General features: G+C 38.3%; 1 protein-coding gene across 5 annotated transcripts; it reads left to right on the top strand.

The window, feature by feature from the left end:
• Positions 1–609: 609 nt before the first annotated feature.
• On the top strand, positions 610–20,651 carry LOC102526304 (RE1-silencing transcription factor-like). Of its 5 annotated transcripts, none has more exons than XM_072940570.1 (6): positions 1,681–1,816; positions 4,871–5,121; positions 5,465–6,195; positions 7,438–8,341; positions 11,140–11,223; positions 14,985–20,651. In XM_072940570.1, the coding sequence occupies exons 3-6, from the start codon at positions 6,163–6,165 to the stop codon at positions 16,904–16,906; spliced, it is 2,943 nt and encodes a 980-aa protein (XP_072796671.1). In that variant the 5' UTR covers positions 1,681–1,816; positions 4,871–5,121; positions 5,465–6,162; the 3' UTR covers positions 16,907–20,651. The 5 variants fall into 5 exon arrangements, with proteins under 5 accessions (XP_072796684.1, XP_072796671.1, XP_072796662.1 ...); XM_072940561.1 differs by having other exon boundaries at positions 6,087–6,195; XM_072940577.1 differs by lacking the exon at positions 5,465–6,195.
• The last annotated feature ends 2,977 nt before the right edge of the window (positions 20,652–23,628 follow it).

The following is a 23,628-nucleotide window of genomic DNA, read 5'->3' on the forward strand; positions in this document are numbered from 1 at the left end:
TTGAAACGAAGCTTAGTTAAGTGTGGCTATCTCTTGGTGGAGGCTTTAAGAGATTCTGAAAGGTATTTTCGCGAGCTTTAGACTTGAAACGGCGGGTGTTAAAGCCTGCATGTTTTTTTAACAGCTTTATTCCCATGCATGCACGCCAGAGCTGGGGGGTAACATTTCTGGCATTTGTGTATAAAGGAAATCAAGAAAGGGTGCGAGGCTCGCTTCTTTTTTGACTTAAGGGCCAGAGTGAGGGGCCGGGCGGATTAAGCGCGCCTCCATTCCAGCTAGGGCCCAGAAGAAACCCCTTCGCCCAGGGGCGGGGCAGGGAGGGGCGGGCGGGCCGGGCCAGGCTAGGAAGCCACGCGCGCCAGCGGCGGAGGGGGCGTGTCCCGAGGGCGCGCGCGGGCGGCGAGGGGGCGTGTCCCGCGGGCGGCGGCGGCGGCGGCGCGGGCCGGGTGCGCGGCGTATCCTCCTGTGCTGGAATGTGCGGCTCCGGGGAGCTCGCGGCGCAGCGGCCCAGCAAGCGCCGCCGAGGCCCCTGACCCCATTCCCCGACGGCGGCGGCCAGGCGAGAACCGGTAGCCTGAATACTCTGTGCAGACCCACTCCTGCGTCTTCGCGGGCCTCGACGGCCCCAGCGTCCAACTTTTCCACCCTCCCTCTCCCCTCCCCCGAAACTCCAGCAACAAAGAAAAGTAGTCGGAGAAGGAGCTGCGACGCCGGGTCGTTACCCCTCCTCGTCAGGGAAGGCCGGTAAGTGCGACGCGGTCTGAGGACGGTGGCGGGGAGGGTAGGGGAGGGCCGTCCGGGCGGCGGTGGCGGCAGCGGGAGGGGGAGGGAGAGGGCGCGGAAGGACGCGGAGCGAGGCGCTGTCCAGGGCTGATTTGCAGATACTATGGCTTCGGCGGCGGCGGCGGCGGCCCGGGCTGGCGGGGACGAGCAACCGCGCGAGATCGGGTTACACCGCCGCGGCCTGGGGGCTGGGCTGGGGGCGTCCGTGGGGAGCGACTCGGCGCCAGGACCCCCTCCCCAGCTAAGGCCCGGCCACCGCCTCCGCGCGGGCCCGGGCGTCCCTCGGAGTCGGGTCCTGTGGCGAGGAGCGGAGCTGCCTGGGGCCCTAGTCCTGAAACTTCCTCTCGTCGTCCTCCTGCTCCAGGTCCCGCCGCAGCCCCTCGCCTGCCGGCGGCCCTGCCGTCCCCCTCCCTCCGGCCTCTCCCTTTCGCCGGAAGGCGCCGTTGAGTGCGGCGGGGCGGGTTGAGTCAGCCCGGGGCCCGGGCAGTTCCACCAATGGGGCTGGACAGCGATTTCTACGCTCCGGCCGCCCGCCCGGCCAGGTCCTCGGCGCTGGGCCACTTCGCGGGCGGAGACGGAGAGGCCAGGGCGTGCGTCCCGCGGGGCGCCGTTGGGGAGTGAGCCCGCAAACTTCCGGGGCGCGGGGGGCGGCCGGCGCGCTTGGGGCCCCCTCCGGCGCTCGGGGCCCGGAGCCTCGGGAGGGCGCCCGCGGAGGCTCCCCGGCCCTCTGCTGAGGGCGAGCCCAGCGCCGGTGAGGAGCCGGGACGGCGCGACGCGGTAACTTTCCTCCCTCTTCCCGGACTCGGGCTCTTGGGCCGAGAGGGGGCAGCCTGGACTGGGGAAGACTGGGTCTGGCCCACCCGGCGCCCCGAGTTTGCCTACCTTGCCTTCTTTAGTGTTGGGTAGCCCAAGAAAAGCTTCAGGACGAGAGTTGGGGAACTCGACGAGTTGGGTTGTCAGTGTGTGGCAGTGAGTGGGCCGAGCCGAGAGGAAGCGAGAGCGCCCGAGTTTGCAGAGAGCTGCTTTGTGTTTGGTACGTATTTTGAGAAAATGGCCGAATGCCTATTTCAGTCCGGAATGCCGCCGCCGAAGCAGGCGCTGGTGGCAGCAGCACGTAGGAATTCGTGCAACATGTTGGGTTTCCGGGCTGTGCTTGGACGGTCTTCCTGACCAACGTGCAAATTCCTTTAGGGTTGGTAGGTAGGGTTTGGGGAGTAAGAAGAAAGTAGATGTTTGAGTAAGTAGACTAGCTGTTATGTTAAGCCCTTGGACAGCTTTTGCTTTGTGTAATGGCATTTGATTCCAACTTTGTTGGTACATCAACTCAGCCGGCTTGAGTTTATGCAGTCGGGTGAAACGGACTACGTTTTTGGGTTTAACGTAATTTTTTTTAGTCCTTACCACTTGTTTTGCTTTTTTCCAATTTGCAAGAGAAGATCTAATTAGAGAATAACATCTTTTAGATTGGAAAGTAAAGTGGCTAAGGCAGTTTATAAAAAAGTCCAACATGTTTTCAAGGTGCTCTTGTAATGGCCACTAGGCAATTGGGCCAAGTCAAATACAGTGCAGAAAGTTGCTGATTGTGGAGATGAGTCGACCAGTTACTTTATTATAGGGTTTGAAAGTTTCGTTATTTACATGTGTGAAGTTTTGAATATACCAACTTGCCTTTTAACAGGAAAAAAGGCCCATAATTTTCATTTTTAAACAGATTGTCATCAAAAAAATAAGAAACTAAGTGGTAAGTTTTCAAAGCACAGTGGACCCGTGAACAACAGGAGTTTGAACTTTTGGGGTCCACTTATACCTGGATTTTTTTTTCCAATAAATATATTGGAAAAATTTTTGGAGATTTGCAGCATGTTGAAAAAATTTACAGATGACACACATAGCCTAGAAATATCGAAAAAAATAAGAAAAGGGTACCCATGAATGCCTAAAATATATGTAGGTACTGGTGTATTTTATCATTTACTGCCATAATATATACAGAAATCTAATAAGAAGTTAAAATTTATCAAAACTTATACAAACACACACTATACATGGCACCATTCCCAGTCCAGAGAAACATGAACAAATGTAAAGATGCAATATTAACTCATAACTGCATAAAATTAATTGTAGTCCATGCAGTACTACTGTAATAATTTCATAGCCACCTCCTATTTTGGTGAGCTCAAGTGTTCCAAGTATCCACTTAAAACACCCTGTGAGTCTAGTCATTTCCCTGTGAGCAGTTGCTCTTTCCAGTAAATTGTGTATTGTGTTTGAAAAGTCATCTTGCAGTTCATCTTGTTTGAGTGCAATACCAGTGCAATACCTGAGTGTTCATCATGTTTAGTACAATACCAGATACCTTGAATAATACCATGGGACCCATAGGAAGTGCCACTAGTGATGCTGGAATTGCTCCTGAGAAGCAGAGAAAAGTCATGACTTAATAAGAAAAAGTTGAATTGTTTGATATATACCATAGATTTAGTTCTGCAGTTTTGGTTGCCCATCATTTCAAGATAAATGATTCCAGTATGAGGATCATTGTTCAAAAAGAAAAGGAAATTTGTAAAGTTATCTCTGCAGTTTTGCTAGGAGACACTAAAGCCTTGCACTTTTTGCTAAATACTTTTTTCCCCTCTTGTTCTGAAAAATACATCTTTTATGTGAGTTTAGGATGACTATAAGAAAATTATACCTATAGAAAAAAAAGTGAAGTTATTTTATGATGACTTAAAGTGAAAGGAAAGTGAAGGATCTAAATCTTGAGAATTTAATACCAGCAGAGGGTGGTTTGGTAATTCTAGAAAAAGTTTTGCCTTAAAAAAATCAAGATAATGGAATCTGCTTTGAGTTCCCAGATGTCATTAACAAAATTATTGACTAGAAGTCTGTCTTGCCTAAACAGATTTTTAATGCAGAAAAATGTGCCCTATTCTAGAAAAAATTGTCACAAAGGTCATTCATTAGTAAGGAAGAGATGCAAGCATCCGGATTTAAGGCTGCTTTAAGGGTAACTGTTTTGTGCAAATTGAGGTTTTGATCAGAACTGCCCTTACCTATAAAATTGCTAATCCCCCTAGCCTTAAAGGGAAAAAGATATATTCTAGTTTCTAGTCTTTTGGTTGTACAACAGAAAGCACTGTGCAATAAAAATAGTCTTCTGGACTGGTACCATTGATGATTTGTCCTCAATCATGAAATAACTTGCAGTAACGGATTGCCTTTTAAAGTTCTTTCATATTGGACAGTGCCCCTGGCCACCCCTACCCCATGAGTTCAACATCGAAGGTGTGGCACACATCTTTTCAGCATCTAGATCAGGGCTTCATAAAGATTTTTAAGGGTTGTCACACATAGTGCTCTATAGAAAGGTTTATCAACACTATGGAAGCAAACCCCAATAGTACATCATAAAAGTCTGTACGAATTACACCATTGAAGGTATCATCATTGTGATAAAAAATGCTGTGAAAGCCATCAAGCCTTAAAACAATGAATTCCTGTTGGAGAAAACTGTGTGCTGATGTTGTGCATGACTTCAGGGGATTTATAACAGAGACAATCAAGGAAATCATGAAAGAGATTGTGGATGTGGCAAAAAGGTGGGGAGTGAAGGGCTTCAAGATACAGATCTTGGAAAATTAAGAGTTAGTAGACACCATACAGAGAAATTTTATTTTTTTTATACATTCAGTGCTTTCATTTTTTTTAACATTTTTATTTGAATAATAGTCATTTTACAATGTTGTATCAAATTCCAGTGTAGCAAGCACAATTTTTCAGTTATATATGAAAATATATATATTCATTGTCACCTTTTTTTCTCTATGAGCTACCACAAGATCTTGTTTATATTTCCCTGTACTATACAGTATAATCATGTTTATCTATTATTCTACATTTTAAAATACCAGTGTGTCCCTTCCCACCCCCCGCCCCCTTGGCAACCACAAGTTTGTATTCTATGTCTATGAGTCTGTTTCTGTTTTGTATTTATGTTTTGTTTTGTTATGTTTTGTTTTTAGATTCCTCATATGAGCGATCTCAAATGGTATTTTTCTTTCTCTTTCTGGCTTACTTCACTTAGAATGACATTCTCCAGGGACATCCATGTTGCTGCAAATGGCGTTATGTTGTCAGTTTTTATGGCTGAGTAGTATTCCATCATATAAATATACCACATCTTCTTTACTCAGTCATCTGTTCATGGACATTTAAGCTGTTTCCAAGTCTTGGCTATTGTAAATAGTGCTGCTATGAACATTGGAGTGCAGGTGTCATTTTGAAGCGGGGTTCCTTCTGGATTTATGCCCAGGAGTGGGATTCTTGGGTCATAAGGTAAGTCTATTCCTAGTCTTTTGAGGAATCTCCATACTGTTTTCCACAATGGCTTTCCTTGCTTCCCTCTCCCACTCTTAATGGGAGTCTTCTTTTACAATTTTGTCTTTATTTTTGTAATTCATGGCAGTTATCTCCTTTCCAGTTATGAGTTTCTCATTTTTGTATTATCCTGCTTCTTTTCTATTTAGAGTAGACCTGTCAGTATTTCTTTTAGCATGGGTTTAGTGTTGCTAAATTCTTTTAGTTTTTGCTTGTCTGTGAAGTTCTTTATCTCTCCTTCTATTCTAAAGGATAGCCTTGCTGGATAGAGTATCCTAGGCTGCATCTTTTTTTCATTCAGGACTTTGAATATATCTTGCCACTCCCTTCTGGCCTGTACTGTTTGTGTAGAGAAATCAGCTGAGAGCCTTATGGGGGTTCCCTTGTACATACCAGAGAAATTAACAGAAGTTGACTTAGAGATGAGTGCTTCCAAACCAGTGCCAGACTATGAAGAACAAGACATGGAAGAAGCAGTGCCAGAAAACCAGTTGACATCAGACTGATATAAGTCTGGCAGAAGGGTTCTGATTATTGAAGACTACTTTTGATTTCTTTTAAGACATGGGCTCTTGTTTGATAAAGACACTGAAACTAAAGCCGGTGGTGGAAGAAGGAATGGTACCATATAGAAGCATTTTTAGATAAGTGGAAAAGCAAAAAAGTCAGACAAATTTGAAAATATATTTCTCTCAAGTTATACTGAGTTCCTGCCTCTCCTTCCACTTCCTCCACCTCTTCCACTTCTGTCACCCCTGACTCAGCAAGACCAACCTCTTCCCCCTACCCCTCAGCCTACTCAATTGACGACAACAAGGATGAAGACCTTTATGATGATCTGCTTACACTTAATGAATAGTAAATGATCTTGGCACACAGTCAATAAACTTATTTGTTGTGTTTGTCTTCTTGTGAAAATCTAGTAATTGTACGGCAAGAGGTGGGAGACATCATTGAATATTCATTCTCATTACCTAAGTATTCATTGTGTAGAACATTATGTGCAAGACTTTTATTCTATGTAGGATTAAGGTAAGTGATATTTAATATGAATATTCTGTTTTATAATTTGTAATTTGAGAAATGGCGTATCAGCTATCATCACTTGTATGAGGTTTTTAAAATTTTTTATCTTTGTTTCCAATACTGTATTATGAATATGACTGTGATACTGAATGCCATAAACATTTTATGATTCATTTATTTGCATATAGGCTAGACTACTATGCAGCAGTTGTATCAATTACAGTAGACTACCATAAAACAATCCTATTGCTGCTGCTTTGTGATCAATGCATTAATTTATATTTGGAGATAAATATGAATTCCTTCTTCACATTATCTTTTCATTTTTGATGCCTAGTGTTTGTAATACATGTCACATGTCCAGAATTTTGTATCACAAAATACATTAACAAAGGTACTGACAGATACTGTTAATCTTGTACATAGAGAATGTAAAGGTGAAGTATTGATAAATACAATACTGGAAATGTATTTCTATTCCTTATGATTTTCTTAATAACATTTTCATTTTTTAGTATATAATACATGTAACATGCATAATTTGTGTTAATTGACTGTTTATGTTATCCATAAGGCTTCTGGTTAATAAGAGGCTATTGGTAGTCTAGTTTTTGTGGAGTCAAAAGTTACAGGTGGATTTTTGACTACAGTGGTGGTTGGTGTTCCTAACCCTGTTGTTCAAGGGTCAGCTGTAGTTTATTCTTTTGGAGTTAATTGAGTTCATATGAACTTCAGTTCACTGACCAAAGATGATAGGCTTCTGCTTTCACTGTACTTAATAAATGCATAGATGGCTTTTGGATTTTCCCCTTTTTTGATTCAGACTAGGAAATTGCTGAAAGAGGAGTTGAGAGGATAGCAGTTTACTATTCATGCATAGAATGTAAAATATAATTTTAATTAACACTAATAATGAAGGTTACTTATATTTTTCCATTGGAAAAATGAAAAGTGTTTGAGGGAAGGCACGCCAGTAGTAGACCTAGTTGGTAGATGAATTGTGTTGAACAATTGATAGAATTTTTTGTAGAGGTTATAGAAATTTTCTCCATGACAGCAGTAAAGAGAATTTAGAATTAAAATATATTTTAAAGGCTTATTTTCAGTAATGAAGCTTATTGAGTTTAAAGATTATATCTGAAAATGTATTTAAGTTACAAAGAATTACAGTGATGATTTGGTTTTAGACCAGTAAAAGTTGTATTTAAAGTGGTGCTTTTGTGTTTTTTTGTTTTGCTTTGAATGCAGAACACAGTTATGGCCACCCAGGTAATGGGACAATCTTCTGGAGGAGGAGGGCTGTTCCCCAGCAGTGGTAGCATCGGCATGGCCTTGCCTAATGACATGTACGACTTGCCTGATCTCTCCAGAGCAGAACTGGCTGCGCCTCAGCTTATCATGTTGGCAAATGTGGCCCTAACTGGGGAAGTAAACGGCAGTTGCTGTGATTACCTGGTTGGCGAAGAAAGACAGATGGCAGAATTGATGCCTGTTGGGGATAACAATTTTTCAGATAGTGATGGAGAAGGACTTGAGGAGTCTCCTGAAGCAAAAGGCGAGCACAATGGACTGGAAAACATGGAACTGGAAAGTTTGGAACTCGGTGTTGTGGAACCACAGCCTGTGTTTGAGGTGTCAACTGCCCCAGAAACATACAGCTTAAATAAAAATCTTCCTCCGGAAGCACCTGTAACAGAGGACAAATGCAAGAACTTGAAGACCAAACCTTTTCGCTGTAAACCATGCCAATATGAAGCAGAATCTGAAGAACAGTTTGTGCATCACATCCGAGTTCATAGTGCCAAGAAATTTTTTGTGGAAGAAAGTGCAGAGAAACAAGCAAAAGCCAGGGAATCCAACTCTTCCACTGCAGAAGAGGGAGATTTCTCCAAGGGCCCCATCCGCTGTGACCGCTGCGGCTACAATACCAATCGATATGATCACTATACCGCTCACCTGAAACACCACACCAGAGCCGGGGATAATGAGCGAGTCTACAAGTGCATCATTTGCACGTACACCACAGTAAGCGAATATCACTGGAGGAAACACTTGAGAAACCATTTTCCAAGGAAAGTGTACACATGTGGAAAATGCAACTATTTTTCAGACAGAAAAAACAATTATGTTCAGCATGTTCGAACTCATACAGGTAAGAGGACCTTTCTCCTTTATAAGTGTACTCTATTCAAAATGTGGAACATCTTAAAAATGTGAGAAATTTCAAACACTTCAGAAGTAAACAGAATGCCCCACTGCGCCCACGGGTACCCATCACTTATACTTAAGTTATCAGTATTTTGTCACATTTGACAATTCATTTTTTTAAACATAATAACTTTATTAAGGTGTACTCCACTACGACAGAATTCATCCATTTAAAGTTGGAATGCATTTGTTTTAGTATTTTCACAGAATTATGCAGCCAACACCCCAATCAGTTTTAGGACATCCTCACCCCAAGAAGGAACCCCATCAGTGGTCATTCCCTTTTCTTCCCATCAGCCTTTAATTATTTCCTTTTAAATTGACTTTCAGATCTTTACCATTCAGGAATCTCATTATTTAAAAGAAACATTGGTAGCTATTTATAGGTAATTTTCTTATTTATGGTACATTTTCCTGTTATGAATTGATACCTTTGATTACTGGTCTGAATAAAATGAATAGGGTAATGTAGTAGTGTATTTTTTGCATCACAGGTGAAAAGGGGCTGTGAGATGCTGTTTACATCAGGTTCCCTTTTGCAGGAGTTAATCATTCTGTGGGACTGAACCCCAGGCTAAGTGGGTCATAGTGAGGAGGGGAATTGATGTTGCTTTATTTAAATGGTAGACATAAACAATAAAACTTGCAGATGAAATTCCATTACAAGAAAGATATTTTCAACAGGATTCTAAGCCCCAGCAGATGGCTTCTGTGTAATTTAAAGCTTTAAACTCTAGTCATTTGCAGTCTGTTTGGAATTTGCTGTAACCTGTGATTGAATTGTCTCTAGACTTTGAAACCATTTTATTTCAAAAGTAAAAAAGTTTAAACAGTTCAAAATTACGTGGCGTAAAAAATGAAAGTTACTTGGGAATCCTATACCATTAATCATTTAACAGATTAATTAAAGCAAACTGTTAGATTAAATTAACCTAACCTATAATATCTTAAATCAAATCCCGGATACTGTATATACTTTAGTCATAAGTACTTCATATTCCCTTAACAGGTTTTTGAAAACCTTGGGGCCTAATTTAGAATTGGCTGTAATCTGTAGAGCTCTCAGATAGTAACTATGACATATGGTAAGATGTGTGACTTTTATGTGTACACTTTGATGAATTTTTTTGATTGAAGTATAGTTGAAGAATTATTATAAATATATGTGCTTGTAATCACCATGCAAATCAACATTAAGAATATTACCAGCCATCCATTTCCTTTGTCTTATTAAATTTTAATTTTTTTGGTGTTCTATTTTGATAATTCAAAAGTGTTGAGTCACTGAACAATGTAAAATTTTTCCCAAAAAACTAAAAATGCTTTCAGCACTAAACCTAAATTTGTTGATTTAAGAACATTTCTAGAATGAAAATAAAAGAAAACTGGGCAAGTTTCTGTTTTGATGTCTAGTTCCAATTTTTTATGGAAAAGGTTTTTTTTAAACAGGAACTCTACTTTTTGCTATTTCTTAAATTTTTTTTGTTACAGTGGTTAATTTTCATCTAAGTACAGTCTAGGTGACTAATTTTAATGGCTTATTTTATATACTGTATCATCCATTAGTTAACTTTTTCTCCACATTATTTTAAGATTGATAATTCCACAATAAGGTTATGACTTACGTATCTAATGATTGTATGTATGTCATTTCACTTTTTAGTCTTAGACTTACTTGGTCTTAATACTTTCTAAAAAGGTTTTCCCCCTAGTATTATTACCTATTTGTGATTTTTTTAACACTTTAAAAAATTTGGTGGTGTATAGGACAGTACTTTGATTAAATGATAGTTCTGAAAATTGTATTTATGGAAAAATTCACCGAGTGCTGAAGAGCAGAGAAAAGAAATGATCATCAGTAGCAATCACATGTTTCTCATTTCTCACTTAGGTGGTAGCCTACTGTAAGATTTGCTTAGTGGATTTCTTCTGTTCTTTTATCGAGTGCTGTTAAGTGCTTGCTTCTATGCTAATCTTCAGAATAATTTATAATTTATTGAGGAAAACAGGATAAGTGTTCACTGCGAGGGAAACTTTAGGCTTGAAAGCCTGCAACAGTGTGCCCAAGATCACATACAACTAAGATTGAAAGTTCCAAATCACTTTTTATAGGTCATTATCATGGTGGGAGAGTGAAGATTTTCATTTGAGTCTTCAATCAAAAGATTTTTCATTTTGTTGTTTTGATATTATACCAGTTCACAAATCGAACTTATTTTTTTTCCTTGCATTCTTTTTTTTAAATTGGAGTACAGTTAGTTTGCAATGTTGTGTTAATTTCTGGTGTACAGTATAGTGTTTCAGTCATGCATATATGTACATATATTCGTTTTCATGTTCTTTTTCATTATAGGTTACTACAAGATATTGAATATAGTTCCCTGTGCTATACAGTATACACTTGTTTGTTTATTTTATATATAGTAGTATCTGCAAATCCTGAACTCCCAATTTATCCATTCCCACCCCCTTCCCCTGTGGTAACCATAAGTTAGTTATCTGTGTCTCACAAATCCTACTTTTTTTTTCCCCTCCTTAACTGATTGGTTGGTTGGTTGATTGATTTTATTGGAGTACAGTCAATTACAATGTCAGTCTCTGATGTATAGCACAATGTCCCAGTCATGCATATACATACATATATCAGTTTTCATATTTTACAAATCCTACTTTAAAAGATGACATTTTTGCCAAAAATCACTGGCATATGATATATGAATACTAATCATTATATTTTTGCAGGAGAACGCCCATATAAATGTGAACTTTGTCCTTACTCTAGTTCCCAGAAGACTCATCTAACGAGACATATGCGTACTCATTCAGGTTGGTAAGAAATGGAACTTTTCTATCATTTTTTAGTAAGCTACCATCATAAGAAAGTTCTAGATTTGGAGCTGGGAGCTTATTAATGGTTTATTTGTAATATAATTTTGAAATTGGAGTTAAAAATTAATGTTCTACTAATGTAGTGCTGTATTTAAATGGAGATTCTTAAGCATGGAGTCCATAGGTGGAACCTCTAAAACTGAATATAAATGCGTATGTGCGTTTTTTCTGGGAGGAGAGTTTTTAATTGTCATCAGATCTTCAGCAATTTCCATGACTAAGAGAAACTGACCACGGTTTATCTTTTCTGAGTAACTCCTACCGTCTTATACTCCCCTACCCGACTGTTCCACCCCCACCACACAGTACAAAACCAAGTTTTAGTGTGGGGTTGCTGGGTTTCAGGGGTTCCTTCTTAGCTCCTCAGGTCCTGAAATTTAGGTTTGTTCCCTTGAGAATTGATAGGGCTTCTGAGGACTGATTCACGAAAGCCAGACTTTAAAGAATGATAGATAATCCAGGATCCCAGTTTATTAACTTAAAATAGATAAAATGCAGGACTGTAACAAGTGGGAAATTCATCTACTCCAGTGACTGAAATAATCATGATCATCACCAACCAGAATTGAGCCCCATTGTCAAGGTATGTAGGCGGCAAGGTTAAAAAGTCAGTATTAGCATAGGTGATCTTGAATGAATAATTATTTCATTTTGACCCTTGGGTAGTCCTAGAGATCCTGACATGATCCACAATTCCCAGCAGATATGCTACCATTTCATTCTGGCTGAAGTATTTTGTAGTGGGAGAAATATATCCAGTTTGTGTTTGCCATTATGATATCTTTGTAGGTATCACACTGGATAGTTCTCCCACCCTGCTAGCATAGGAGTTCATTTTGAATATTTTCCCATTATGAGCACAATGGATGTTTGCTAAGGGAAATTAACAACTTGCCAAGTTCCACCATTGACTACTATTTTTAAGATAGAAAAATATTTTTCAGCAAAAAAAAAATTTTCTTTCACCAAATATTTGATGGTTATTATGGAGGCAGTATTATAATAGTTGGCTCATTTGAAACATGTTATGGTTTGAGAGTCTTTGTGAATATTAGAATAAATTTTTTTTTTTAATTTTGTGGGGAGGTAGTGTTTACTTATTTATTTTTAGAGAAGGTACATGGGGACTGAACACAGGACCTCATGCACACTAAGCATGCGCTCTACCATTTCAGCTGTACTTCCCCCCCAGAATAATTTTTTAAACAGCATTTTATTAAGTTTAATTTGCACACGTGAAAATGCACACATCTTAAGTATACAGGTCAGTGACTTTATGTATGTTTTCTCCTTTATATATGTTTGACTACCACCTAGGTGAAGATATGAAACATTTCTACCACCCTCAGAAATGTTCCCTTCTTACCCTTTTTAGTCAGCACTCTCATAGTCTCCCCACCAGCTGATACTCTGACTTCTGTCAAAAAGCATTAAAACATGCTTCTATAAAATGTTTTTGAGATTTATCTCTTGCTATGTTATCAGAACTTGGTGTTTATTGCTGAGTAGTGTGGCCCCCATTACTTTTTAATTTATAAGTTCCCATGTTTTTCTTTCTGGGCTGTTCTTGATGAGAATGTATAAAGCTTGTAAAACTCCCTTTTTGAATTTGCCTTGCATTTATAAATTAATTTGGGAAGAATTAAATAGACATCTGACCACATTTATAAAGATGAAAAACTAGTAAATATTGCTGGATCTGGTTCAGGGCAAAAGAAATTATATTCAGCTAGGTATTAATAAACTACACTTGATGACTAGATCTTCTAATACAAGAAAGATTTAATGGTAATAAAACAAAAATGGAGGCAGGATGAATGAAGCAAGTAAATGATACCATCAAAGTTTAAAGAGTCCTATAAATTTCCATTTCCTGACCATTTCACAGGTGGATGCTTGCACCTTGCTTGATGCTGGCTCTGTAAATACCCTTATTCATTAGGGCTTTTAAAATGGCAACATTTTCATTATAATTCTTTTATGAGCGCATATATTTTCCTAAAGAGATAAATTCCATTCACCAGTTATTTATTTACTCAGAGGTAGGGTTTATATGGTAAGGCAAGATGAACACATGAAATCTTCCCTCTTGTTTACCCTTATTGAAAATTACCAGTTGATTCCAAAAGTGATGACTTACAGGTAATGCATAGTAACTGGTTGGCTATCCACTCTATGCTAAGTGCTGTATGTGGATTAGATTATAGCCCATAACACCTAAGAGTATTTTACAAATGAGGAAATCGAGCCTTATAAAAGGAGTTTTCAGTAGACTGCTGAAGATCTCATAGTAAGTTGCAGAGCCTATATTTGCCCCCCACCACCCTAAATATTCTTACTGTAGAACAAGTTCTTAACATCTGTGCCACATATCTTTTCCCCATTCTCTGTCTATATATGCTAAGCAAATGTTTGTCTCCACTGAAATCATTCAATGGAGAGGACAAGGTAGAGCCAAGTATAGAGTAATGTAGCATGTTGTTAGAAACCTCTATTTATGAATCAGTGGACAAATGTGGAAAAGGGTTGTCCAGTTAGCTTCATACTCAGTCTGACATACCTAGGTAAGTTTCTGTTTTTGTGATTGAGTATTTTATCATCAGACATTTTCTAATCATGTAAAGCTTACCGTCTACATGGTTTTACTTAATGTCTGAGTATTATTGCTTTATGAAAAAAATAAGATTTGATATGAATTTGAGAATGTTTGAGAGATGAATTTTCATAAATGTCAATTTCCATTTTTCTGCTATGCATTCCGTTGGACCAGTGGGGTATGGATACCATTTGGTAATATTTACTAGATTGTGATCTAGATGGGTATGTATTCAGGTAGAATGAGTTAATCTTATGCCTTTAATTTGGGGTTGGGGGGCTTCTGGTCTTGTATGTACCTGTGATTATGACTTTCTTTGCTTATTTTACATACCATATCTATTTGTATGCCCCTTTTCATTTACTTAGTTTCTTTGCCCATTCTTTAGAAGAAAGTAGGGGAAAAAATCAAGAATGGATTTCTGATTTGTCTGTATTTTTGCTGAAAAGTAGTGACTGTGTCATTGGAAAAGTTTGCTGAGTGAAACTTGACTCAGCTCTTGCCACAATGGACAGATGAATGAGTTAAATTTAGAGAAAAAGCCATTTGCTTCCTGAGGCCAAAGGACTGTTTTAAAACTCTTGACATGGAAGCTAAAGGTTTAGCCTAGAATGTAAGATATTTCTTTTGAAGTGTCAAGGTTTATCTTAAATTATGGGAATTTTATATTCTATTCCATTATACATTTGTTTTAGCTAAACATAAAAAAATTAAAAATTGTCTCTCTCTTCAAGTATCCTTGCCCCAAAATTTAACATCAGAAGCCCAAATAACTTTGCCAATAATTGTTGTGTACTTCTTGATGAATCTGTGTTCTTTACTAGTACTTGAGAACCCTAGCTTGATGACCTTTTTAGAAGCCGAGGATTAACTGAGATAATTATTCCTCCATTTGGTGTGAGAATCAATGTCAAGGGATAGAGAAAAGATATACAAATAAATATGGTGAATGTAAATTGCATGATAAAGTCTTCAAGAAATAGTTTTTGTGGTTTTTTGTTTGTTTTTTTACATGTATCCAATTCCTTATAAGTATAATTGAATAAATCTTGAATTCATTTCTTCATGTATGTTTTCTATAACATCTCTTGTTTACCTTCAGGTGAGAAGCCATTTAAGTGTGACCAGTGCAGTTATGTGGCCTCTAATCAACACGAAGTAACCCGCCATGCAAGACAGGTTCACAATGGGCCTAAACCTCTTAACTGCCCACACTGTGACTACAAAACAGCAGATAGAAGTAATTTCAAAAAACACGTAGAGCTGCATGTGAATCCACGGCAATTCAATTGCCCTGTATGTGACTATGCAGCTTCCAAGAAGTGCAATCTGCAGTATCACTTCAAATCTAAGCATCCTACTTGTCCTGATAAAACAATGGATGTCTCAAAAGTGAAACTAAAGAAAACCAAAAAGCGAGAGGCTGACTTGCCTGATAACAAAATTACTGATGAGAAAACAGAAACAGAGCAGACGAAAGTAAAGGGGGATGTGTCTGGGAAGAAAAACGAGAGGTCTGTAAAAGTGGAGAAAAAAGATAATGTTTCAAAAGAGAAAAAGCCTTACAGTAGTGCCTCAACCCAAATGGCTACCAGAACTCGCAAATCAGCCACAGAAACTAAAGAAATGGACATGCATACAGGAAATAACTCAGAAAAAACCTTTAAAACCAAGAAAAGCAAAAGGAAGATGGAAGCTGAAGCCCATTCCTTGCAAGATCCTGTTAATGATGAGGAACCTGTGAGAAAAAAGAAAAAGAAGGCAGAAAGCAAATCAAGAAATATACAGGAAGTGCTGAAGGGTGACAGCAAAATAGATGAGAATAAAGAGCAAAATATTTGTATGAAAAAAAGTACGAAAAAGAAGACTCTGAAAAATAAATCATGTAAAAAAGGCAGCAAGTCTGCTCAAAGGGAGACTGTTCAGAGGAGGCCTTCTCAGATGGAGCCTGTGCAGATAGAGCCTCCGCCTCCCATGGCATCTGTTCAGGCGGGGCCTGTTCAGGCGGAAGCAACTCCCCCCTTGGGGCCTGCTGAGGTCGAGGTTGTTCAGAAGGGGCCTGTGCACATGGAGCCTCCTCTTCCCTTGGGGCCTGCTGAGGTCGAGGTTGTTCAGAAGGGGCTTGTTGAGATGGAGCCGCTGCCTCCCACGGAGCCGATCCCCAAAAGGTCTCCTCGAAAAGATAATAAGAAGGAAAAGTCCAACATGCAGGGTGAAGTGGCACAGAAAGAGCAGGTCCTTATTGAAGTTGGCTTAGTGCCTGTTGCAGATAGGCCGCTTCTAAAGGAAAGCACCGGTACACAGGATCTCTTAGCACCGTCACCACCTCTGCCAAAGGAAAACGTAAAGGAAGAGGAGACAAAAGACCAAAAATTACTCACTGCAGACGAAGGAAATAAAGAAGACCCTCTTCAAAAAGTGGAAGCAGAAGATGCAGGTAAGAGTCTAGCTGGTCTTGCTGCTGTTACCAAGGAATCTGCCCCTATTTCACCCTCTGAAAAAAACTTGAATTTGCCAGAGGGTGAAACTTCAGATGGTGGACATCAGGCTGACACTGTGCTTTGTGAAATGGAAGTGGACACTGAGGAGAACAAAACAGAGAATCCCTCCGGCAGAGACCCAGCAGTTGAAGAGCCAGTTCCACCACCGCTTCTTCCTCTGCCACTGGAGAAACATGAAGCAGTGTCCAAAACTGCTGTGGCATCACCTCCTGTCACCATGGCAGTAAATGAGTCTCAGGAAATGGATGAAGACGAAGGCATCCACAGTCATGATGGAAGTGACCTAAGTGATAACATGTCAGAGGATAGTGATGATTCTGGATTGAATGGGGCTCGGCAAGTTCCACAAGAAACTAGTAGAAAGAATTCAAAGGAAGCCTCGGCAGTCAAGGTGACTGAGGGAGATTTTGTTTGTATCTTCTGTGATCGGTCTTTTAGAAAGGAGAAAGATTACAGCAAACACCTCAATCGCCATTTGGTTAATGTGTACTTCCTTGAAAAGGCAGCTCAAGGGCAGGAGTAATTAAACTTTGGAGAAGGCTTCAGTTCTTAATTTGTAAGGTCTATGACATTTTATCTTCATTTGTAGTTGTAGACAACTTTTTGTTTTTAAAATTGCTTTAATAAGTGTTCAATGTTGATTTTTAAGTGGCACTCTTTTCCTTAGGACTCTGTATACCTATTGATGTGTAAATTTTAGTAAATCCAAGGGAGTTAGTGTGCTAAACCAGCAGACACCTAAATCTGTTAGCTTATGCATTTAATTGAACCAGGAAGGCCCAGGTGATACTGGATAGAGCATTCTATTGCTTTGTCCAGATATAACTTGTTAGTTTTTTCCCCATGTCTATCTTCCTCTTTCACTTTTGTTTATTCTTAGTTCCTTGTCTAGCTGTATACAAATTGGCATACTTAAAAAGCAAATTACTTGAAGAATTTGCCTGCTTTATATAAAGTTAGCACTTTAAAATTGTTTTAGTGATGAGAGGAGACATTTAAAGTGAAGAGAAATTCTCCCAGCAAAGGACATTATGTCAGTCAAGGTATTTACTTCCTGAGTTTTGATCAATGTTTTTATTTGTGTATGTTAATTGTTACAAAAACAATGATTTTGGTGGTTTTTTTTTTTTGGTGCTTTAATGGCTTAAGATATTGCACATTGTTGTTGTTTTTAACCTATGCAGTTAAATTTTTCTAGAAATAGCATTTGTATTGTAACACTTTATACATATATATGCATGTTTCTTTTTTCCTCTTTGGAGGGATGCTTTTTAGTCTTGTTTGCAAAAGGGCAGTTTTCTTTTTCCTTTGCTGCAATTGTCTTTTTTAGTGTGTGCAAATTTGTGAGCAAATGAAATATGCAGGTTCAGTCCATAGATATTGATTTTATTATCTTATATCTATGCCAGAATCTGTATTTCATATAAGTAATTTATTTTAAATGGGTGAAGTGAATTCACAGCTTTCAGTTTGAACTTTTCAGTAAATAAACCACTAGGCTCTATACTGAATGGATTTTTATCTCAAATAGCAACCATAATTAAAATTATTTGGTCTGCTTTGGGTACAACTCCTTCGTAATTGTACAGTGTTAAACCTGTAAATTGTACAGGTTTGAAGAAAACCTTTTTTAATAGATGGTTGGTGTTTATATGTCAGAGCTGTAAATGATATTTGGAAATTGCAAATTTGAAATTAGGAGGCATACTTTCTCCTTCAAGTTACACAGATTATCATTTTGTGAGTCCAAAGCCATAGCAGTTATACAGAAAACCTAGGATGAGAAAGGTAGTATGAGTGCTGGTAGACCAGCTGCTGCTTCTGTGAGTACAATGAAAAAGGCTGGTGAAACTTAAGTACAGTCCAGATTTTTAAAAAAATCACACTTTCTCAGGGATCTCCACCAAGTAGTGGGTTTCCTGGCTGTTCCCATGACAGACAGCCTTTTTCTCCAGGTGAGGCCTCAATAAATTGCAGCTATTCTGGTGTTCCTATGGGGGCACTTTGTGGAAATAGTGTGTACTCCCAATCTGTGTTGGTAGGTTCTTTGGTTAGTTGCCAAAGAATGTGAAAGAATCTAATATAGGTTTTTTCCTTGCTGGCAGTTATTCATTGCAGTAAAATAAAGTGGGATCCCAGTAGGGAAGCTTGATTCTGATACTCCCATGTTCTATTCTGAAATAACCACTTTATATTTCATTTATTTTTTTGTCTAGTAATCTCTGAGGCAGGTTTCAAGAGCTCATCAATATAACATGAAAGATTAGGAAAAGCATTGATGAAGTATGGGTGGAAAATTTGTTAATGTGAGAGGAAAAATTGATTGGGAGGCCAAAGATTTAAAGAAGCAGGAGATTCTCTCAAGAGAAGAGGAGTAAGTTGTGTGTTATTATGTGTGTTTTGTATGCGTGAATGGAGATTTGTAAATGATACTGAATTCTAGGTGAATTCTTGGCTTCGACAATCATTGTCAACAGATCAAGCTGCAACATATTTATGTTTTAAAACTTAAATTATAAGGCTAGTTAAATCTTTTTAACAACTACATTTAATGTTCATTGGTATATTTTATGTAAGTTACCTTTTACAATATATATAAAAAAATTCATGTTAAGTACAAATTGGAGATTGGGAATCAGCTTAGGGAAGAGGTTTTTGTGGATCTTCCGTGCTACCAAAGGAAAAAATTCAACTTCTGGGGAATTGGACAAATTTTCTTACCTAGTATTTAAGACTAGAATGCCAAAAAGAAAAATACGAAGGAAATTAAAATCCCTAATTAGCACAGTTATCTGTGAAAACATTGTTACTGGAAATTGAGTGGACTTGAGGTCTTTCTTCCAGAAAACAGGGACTTGATTGTCAGACCTATATTAGGTTCTGAACCTTAATGCCATGTATTTGTACTTATTAAAAATTGTTTCAATGAAAAGTATATTAGTAAAATGAACTTCTAGTCGAGCTGGGAGTTCTTCCAATTGAAAAAATGTGATATTTGTGTGGGACTGTTTGAATCTTTTTGTTTCCTGAGTTTCCCCTCCACTGAGTTGAAGCTAGAATTTCCCTTTTGATAAAAGAATGAAAAGTGAACGTTATTTGTAAATTGATGTTTAGTACTAGAGAGAAAGTTGAAATGCTTAGAATATAAGCCTAATCCTAGGTAGCCTTATAAAAATGTATCTCTATTAACTGTCCCCTGAACCTGTATTTACATTGATTTTCAAGATAAATTTTAAGTTATATTTTTTCCTCTTTTCAGAGCTGCTTCTGAGGGGTTGCTTTTTTCTTTTCCTTTTCTTTCTTTTCTTTCTTTTCTTTCTTTTCTTTCTTTTCTTTCTTTCTTTCTTTCTTTCTTTCTTTCTTTCTTTCTTTCTTTCTTTCTATCTGCCTTTCTTTCTTTCTTTCTTTCTTTCTTTCTTTCTTTCTTCCTTTCTTTTGTAAATTGAGGTGTAATTCACAAAGGGCTGCATTTTTTGTTAAGGTTTCTTACAAGTATGGCTAGATGTTTTACTCTAGTCTTGCAAGAAGGGCCATTTTATTTTTTTAGAGTCATTTTTAAATCATGAGGCCTTTAACTTTGGGGACTGTTTTGCATATGAGTGCTAATACAAATTGAAGTGGACCTCATTGCCTGTCACCCCATGAATGCTGACAATGGAAAAAATACTTGTAGTTCTGGACTAAAAACTGGGGAAGAAATTTAATTTTCTTTTTTGCACAAATCAGAAAAATAACTACTTTGCAGAGTTTCCTTGTTGACTTCAGCAGATAAATTGGACTGATAGTATTACAGATTTAAGAAATTATCTGAATCTTGGTTTGAGTAGATTTGGGATCTACATGCAATATTAACTAGATCAGATAGCTTTTACATTTTCCCATATATACGTAGGCTCTCCCCACCTTTGTCAACATCCATTAGTTATTGAGCTTTGTAAGCTGGCATTGAAACATTACAACAATGTTTTGTTGCACCAATTTTATAAACTTTTACAGTGCAATATGTGTTATTTTTCAGAGACAAACCAAAGGTTAATTTCTCAAGGTTCTTGTTGTTTGCTTTAGCAGCATTTGATGGAGGATCTTTTATATACATTTGTAATAGATGAAAAATAAACCAGATTGCAGATTTTTTTTTAAAGCAAATCATATACCAAGTTTTTGGTCCAAATTATGTAGGATAAGTTAAACTTAAATTGCATTCTGTTAACGAACATGAGTGGATTTGTGTAAGCATAGTTAATGTTGAAATAAAGTTTTAAAAAGCATTTTATGCCTTTGTTTGTTATTGAGACATCAAGTATCGAGGAAATCATTTATTTGGCTGGAATTGGAGGTGTATTAATAATTTTCAAAATCTTTCCCCCAAATAACCCACAGTAGGTAAAAAGGCTGTGGAAATATTTGGAGTAAACAATGCAGTGGGTAGTAGACCAAAGCCTGTCCTCCTATAATCTGGTTTCTGGGAGGTGAAGGGGAAGGTAGGCGAGAAACAACCTGCAGACAATTCATGAGATTTTATGTAGTAATTTTTTCCCAACCATAGGCCCCCTTAACATTTTTAATATACATGTCCAGTCTCAGCAGGACTGATGTTAGTAAATTTTGACTCATAATTGGAAAAAAGATGCATTGAAGGGAAAATAAGTTGAGCTACATTGAATGTTCGCTGAATGTCAGGGCACTGTTTTAAGGATTTTACTGTATTTAATGGAACTCAGAAGAAAATGAAACCCAAGAGTAAGTGTAATCCATATTCTTAACAAGGTTCTGCTTCCTTTGTTAATGGAAGTAAGTAGTTGAGTTATATGTTAAAAGCTTATGCTTTTCTCTGGGGTTGAGAGAACAGGGAGAGGGAGTTGGAAAAACCTCTTCAGCTATGCAAAGCATCAAAACAACTGGATCACATTCTGTCCTGATGCAGCAGGTGACCTGGAAGATCAAGAGTCAGGAAAAAAATGAGTATTTCTTGTTGAACTGGTGAGTGATAAGCCCTCTTTCCCCTCCTGCAAGACTTCCTTTCAGGAACAAAGCAAAATGAATTTCCAGCCATTTATTTTATTTGCATGGTAGAATCAATGAAAGAAGTATGAAAATTTCTGTCTGACAGAGGATATATGGGGAATTTTAATTATATAAATGTTATTGATGTGTGACTTTGTTACATTTAATGAAAGAAAGAATGGTTACAAATGTGTTTCTCCAGCTCCTTGCTACTCCTTTCTCGGAGGCTCACCCTGTTAAGATTTTTACATGTATCGTACATTTGAGCTTAACCTGTTGGCCATCCAGGTATTCTCCCGAAGGTCTAAGTCAGGGCTTGACCCTGGTTTGTAGGTAGAGTAACAGTATAATAGTGTGAGCTCCCCGCTAGGGTACTTCACAGCTTCATCCTCAGCTCCATAAAGGGAGGTTGGTGAGGATGGTAAGAACAATATTCTAATGTTTGGTAATCAGAGGAAGTTTCAGAATTGCAAAATTGCCTTTTTAAAGATTTTTAATGCTGGGGTATATGAGGAGCTTTGTGGCCCTTGCAGTTAGAACTGGGTTCACTATGGACCTCTCTTCCTTACTACTATAGTTGGGAAATTCATTTTTAAATTTATTAAACCTGTTTCTTCAGAAAGTGGGGACATATGTTACATCAATCCATAGAGTGGCTTTGAGCGTTAAGTGATTTTGAGCACTTAGCCTAGTCCTTGTCATGTAGTTTTAGTAGTAAGACCTTACTTTTCCACTAGATAACAAACCAAATAAATATTAAATATTTAAAATATTTCCTCTATTTGGCACGATTAAGTTGTATAATTTACCTGTTGTCTTGCATGTCTTGCATGTCTTTCAAAATAGTGAGCTTTTAATGTTAAAGTACATGTAGGCTTTTGTGTCAAACGGTATTATAATCTCCATCTTGTGTTCACTGCTTCACTCAGTGCACCTAGAAGAATATCTGGCCCACAGTGGGGCAAATAGTTGTTAATTGCCCAGGCCAAGAATGTGTGTGTGGTGTCTTTCTTTGTGTGTTTCTTCTTGATTTCAATTAATTAATATACAATGGTAGTTTTATTGTAATTTTAAAATTCTGGTAATGCAGAAATCTTGGTTCATAAACTTGGATATTTGGATGAATTAACAAGGCAAGGAGAGTTCACCTAAGTAGCAGGAAAAATAGCAAGTCTTGAGAAAGAGATTTCGTTAAGAAACTTATTTTAAGAAAGGTTCAAACTTACGGAGGAGTTGCAGGAGTGGTACCCTGAAATGTTATGTACCCCTTATTTGGATCCACCATTCATATTTGCTTTCTATGTATTATGTATGTGTTATATGGTGGACCCCCAGAAATTAAGTTACAGGAATACCCCTTCATCTCTGAAAACTTCAATTTGCATTTCCTAAGGATAAGTGCATTCTCTTCTGCAATCACACTATCATGATCAAATTCAGGATTAAAGATTGATGTAGACCTTAATATACAATCTTAAGTTCAGGTTGTGCTAAATTTGTTAATGCTACCCTTTTAACAATCTTCCTGCTCCTAGTCCCTCATTGCATTTAGTTGTCACATCTCTTCAGTTTCCTGTAATTTGGAACAACTCCTTAGTTTTTCTTCTTCACAGCATTAAGAGTTTGAAGACTCCAGCCAGCTGTTTGAAGAACATTCCTTAACTTGGATTTTTCTGATTGTTTTCTCATGCTTCAATTCAAGTTGTACATCTTGGCAAGAATACTAGTAGTGGTGCATTACGTTGTGTTAACTTGTACTATTTTGTCTACCAGATTTCTTTGCTGAAGTTATTATTTCCTTTTGTAATTAATATTCTCTGGGATGATATAGTGAAACTCTGTCTTTTCAACAAACCCAGTGATTTTAGCATCTATTGATTTTTGCTTGGATCAGTTATATCTTACCTTAACTGATATTCTCTGTCAAGAAGAGCTTTCTTTCCCTTTTCTGCGTAGACCCAAGTTCTTGTTTCATGTGTTGTCTGACGTTCATTCATTTTACCTCTATTCAGCCAATGGGGAGTGCCCTTTCAAATTCCCTAAATGAGACTCAGAGAGACTCTTACACTGAATAGTTGAAACTCAGATATATCATTTCTCCCTGCTTATCTCATAAGAGTACTATAAAATTTATGACAGCTTGATTGAATGTCTTAAGGGTTAAATTGTGGAAATTTACCAGTGGTTAAGATTCTACCTCCAGAAGGGACAATTTTAGAGAACAATATTCTAATTTTTATA

This window comes from Vicugna pacos, chromosome 2 (assembly GCF_048564905.1).
Source record: "Vicugna pacos chromosome 2, VicPac4, whole genome shotgun sequence".
NCBI classification, from domain to species: Eukaryota; Metazoa; Chordata; class Mammalia; order Artiodactyla; family Camelidae; genus Vicugna; species Vicugna pacos.

Coding starts and splice junctions, on each gene's coding strand:
- LOC102526304 (XM_072940570.1), top strand. CDS start 6,163: ATGTGCAAGACTTTTATTCTATGTAGGATTAAG. Junction 8,342..11,139: donor GCATGTTCGAACTCATACAG/GTAAGAGGACCT, acceptor ATATTTTTGCAG/GAGAACGCCCATATAAATGT. Junction 11,224..14,984: donor ACATATGCGTACTCATTCAG/GTTGGTAAGAAA, acceptor GTTTACCTTCAG/GTGAGAAGCCATTTAAGTGT.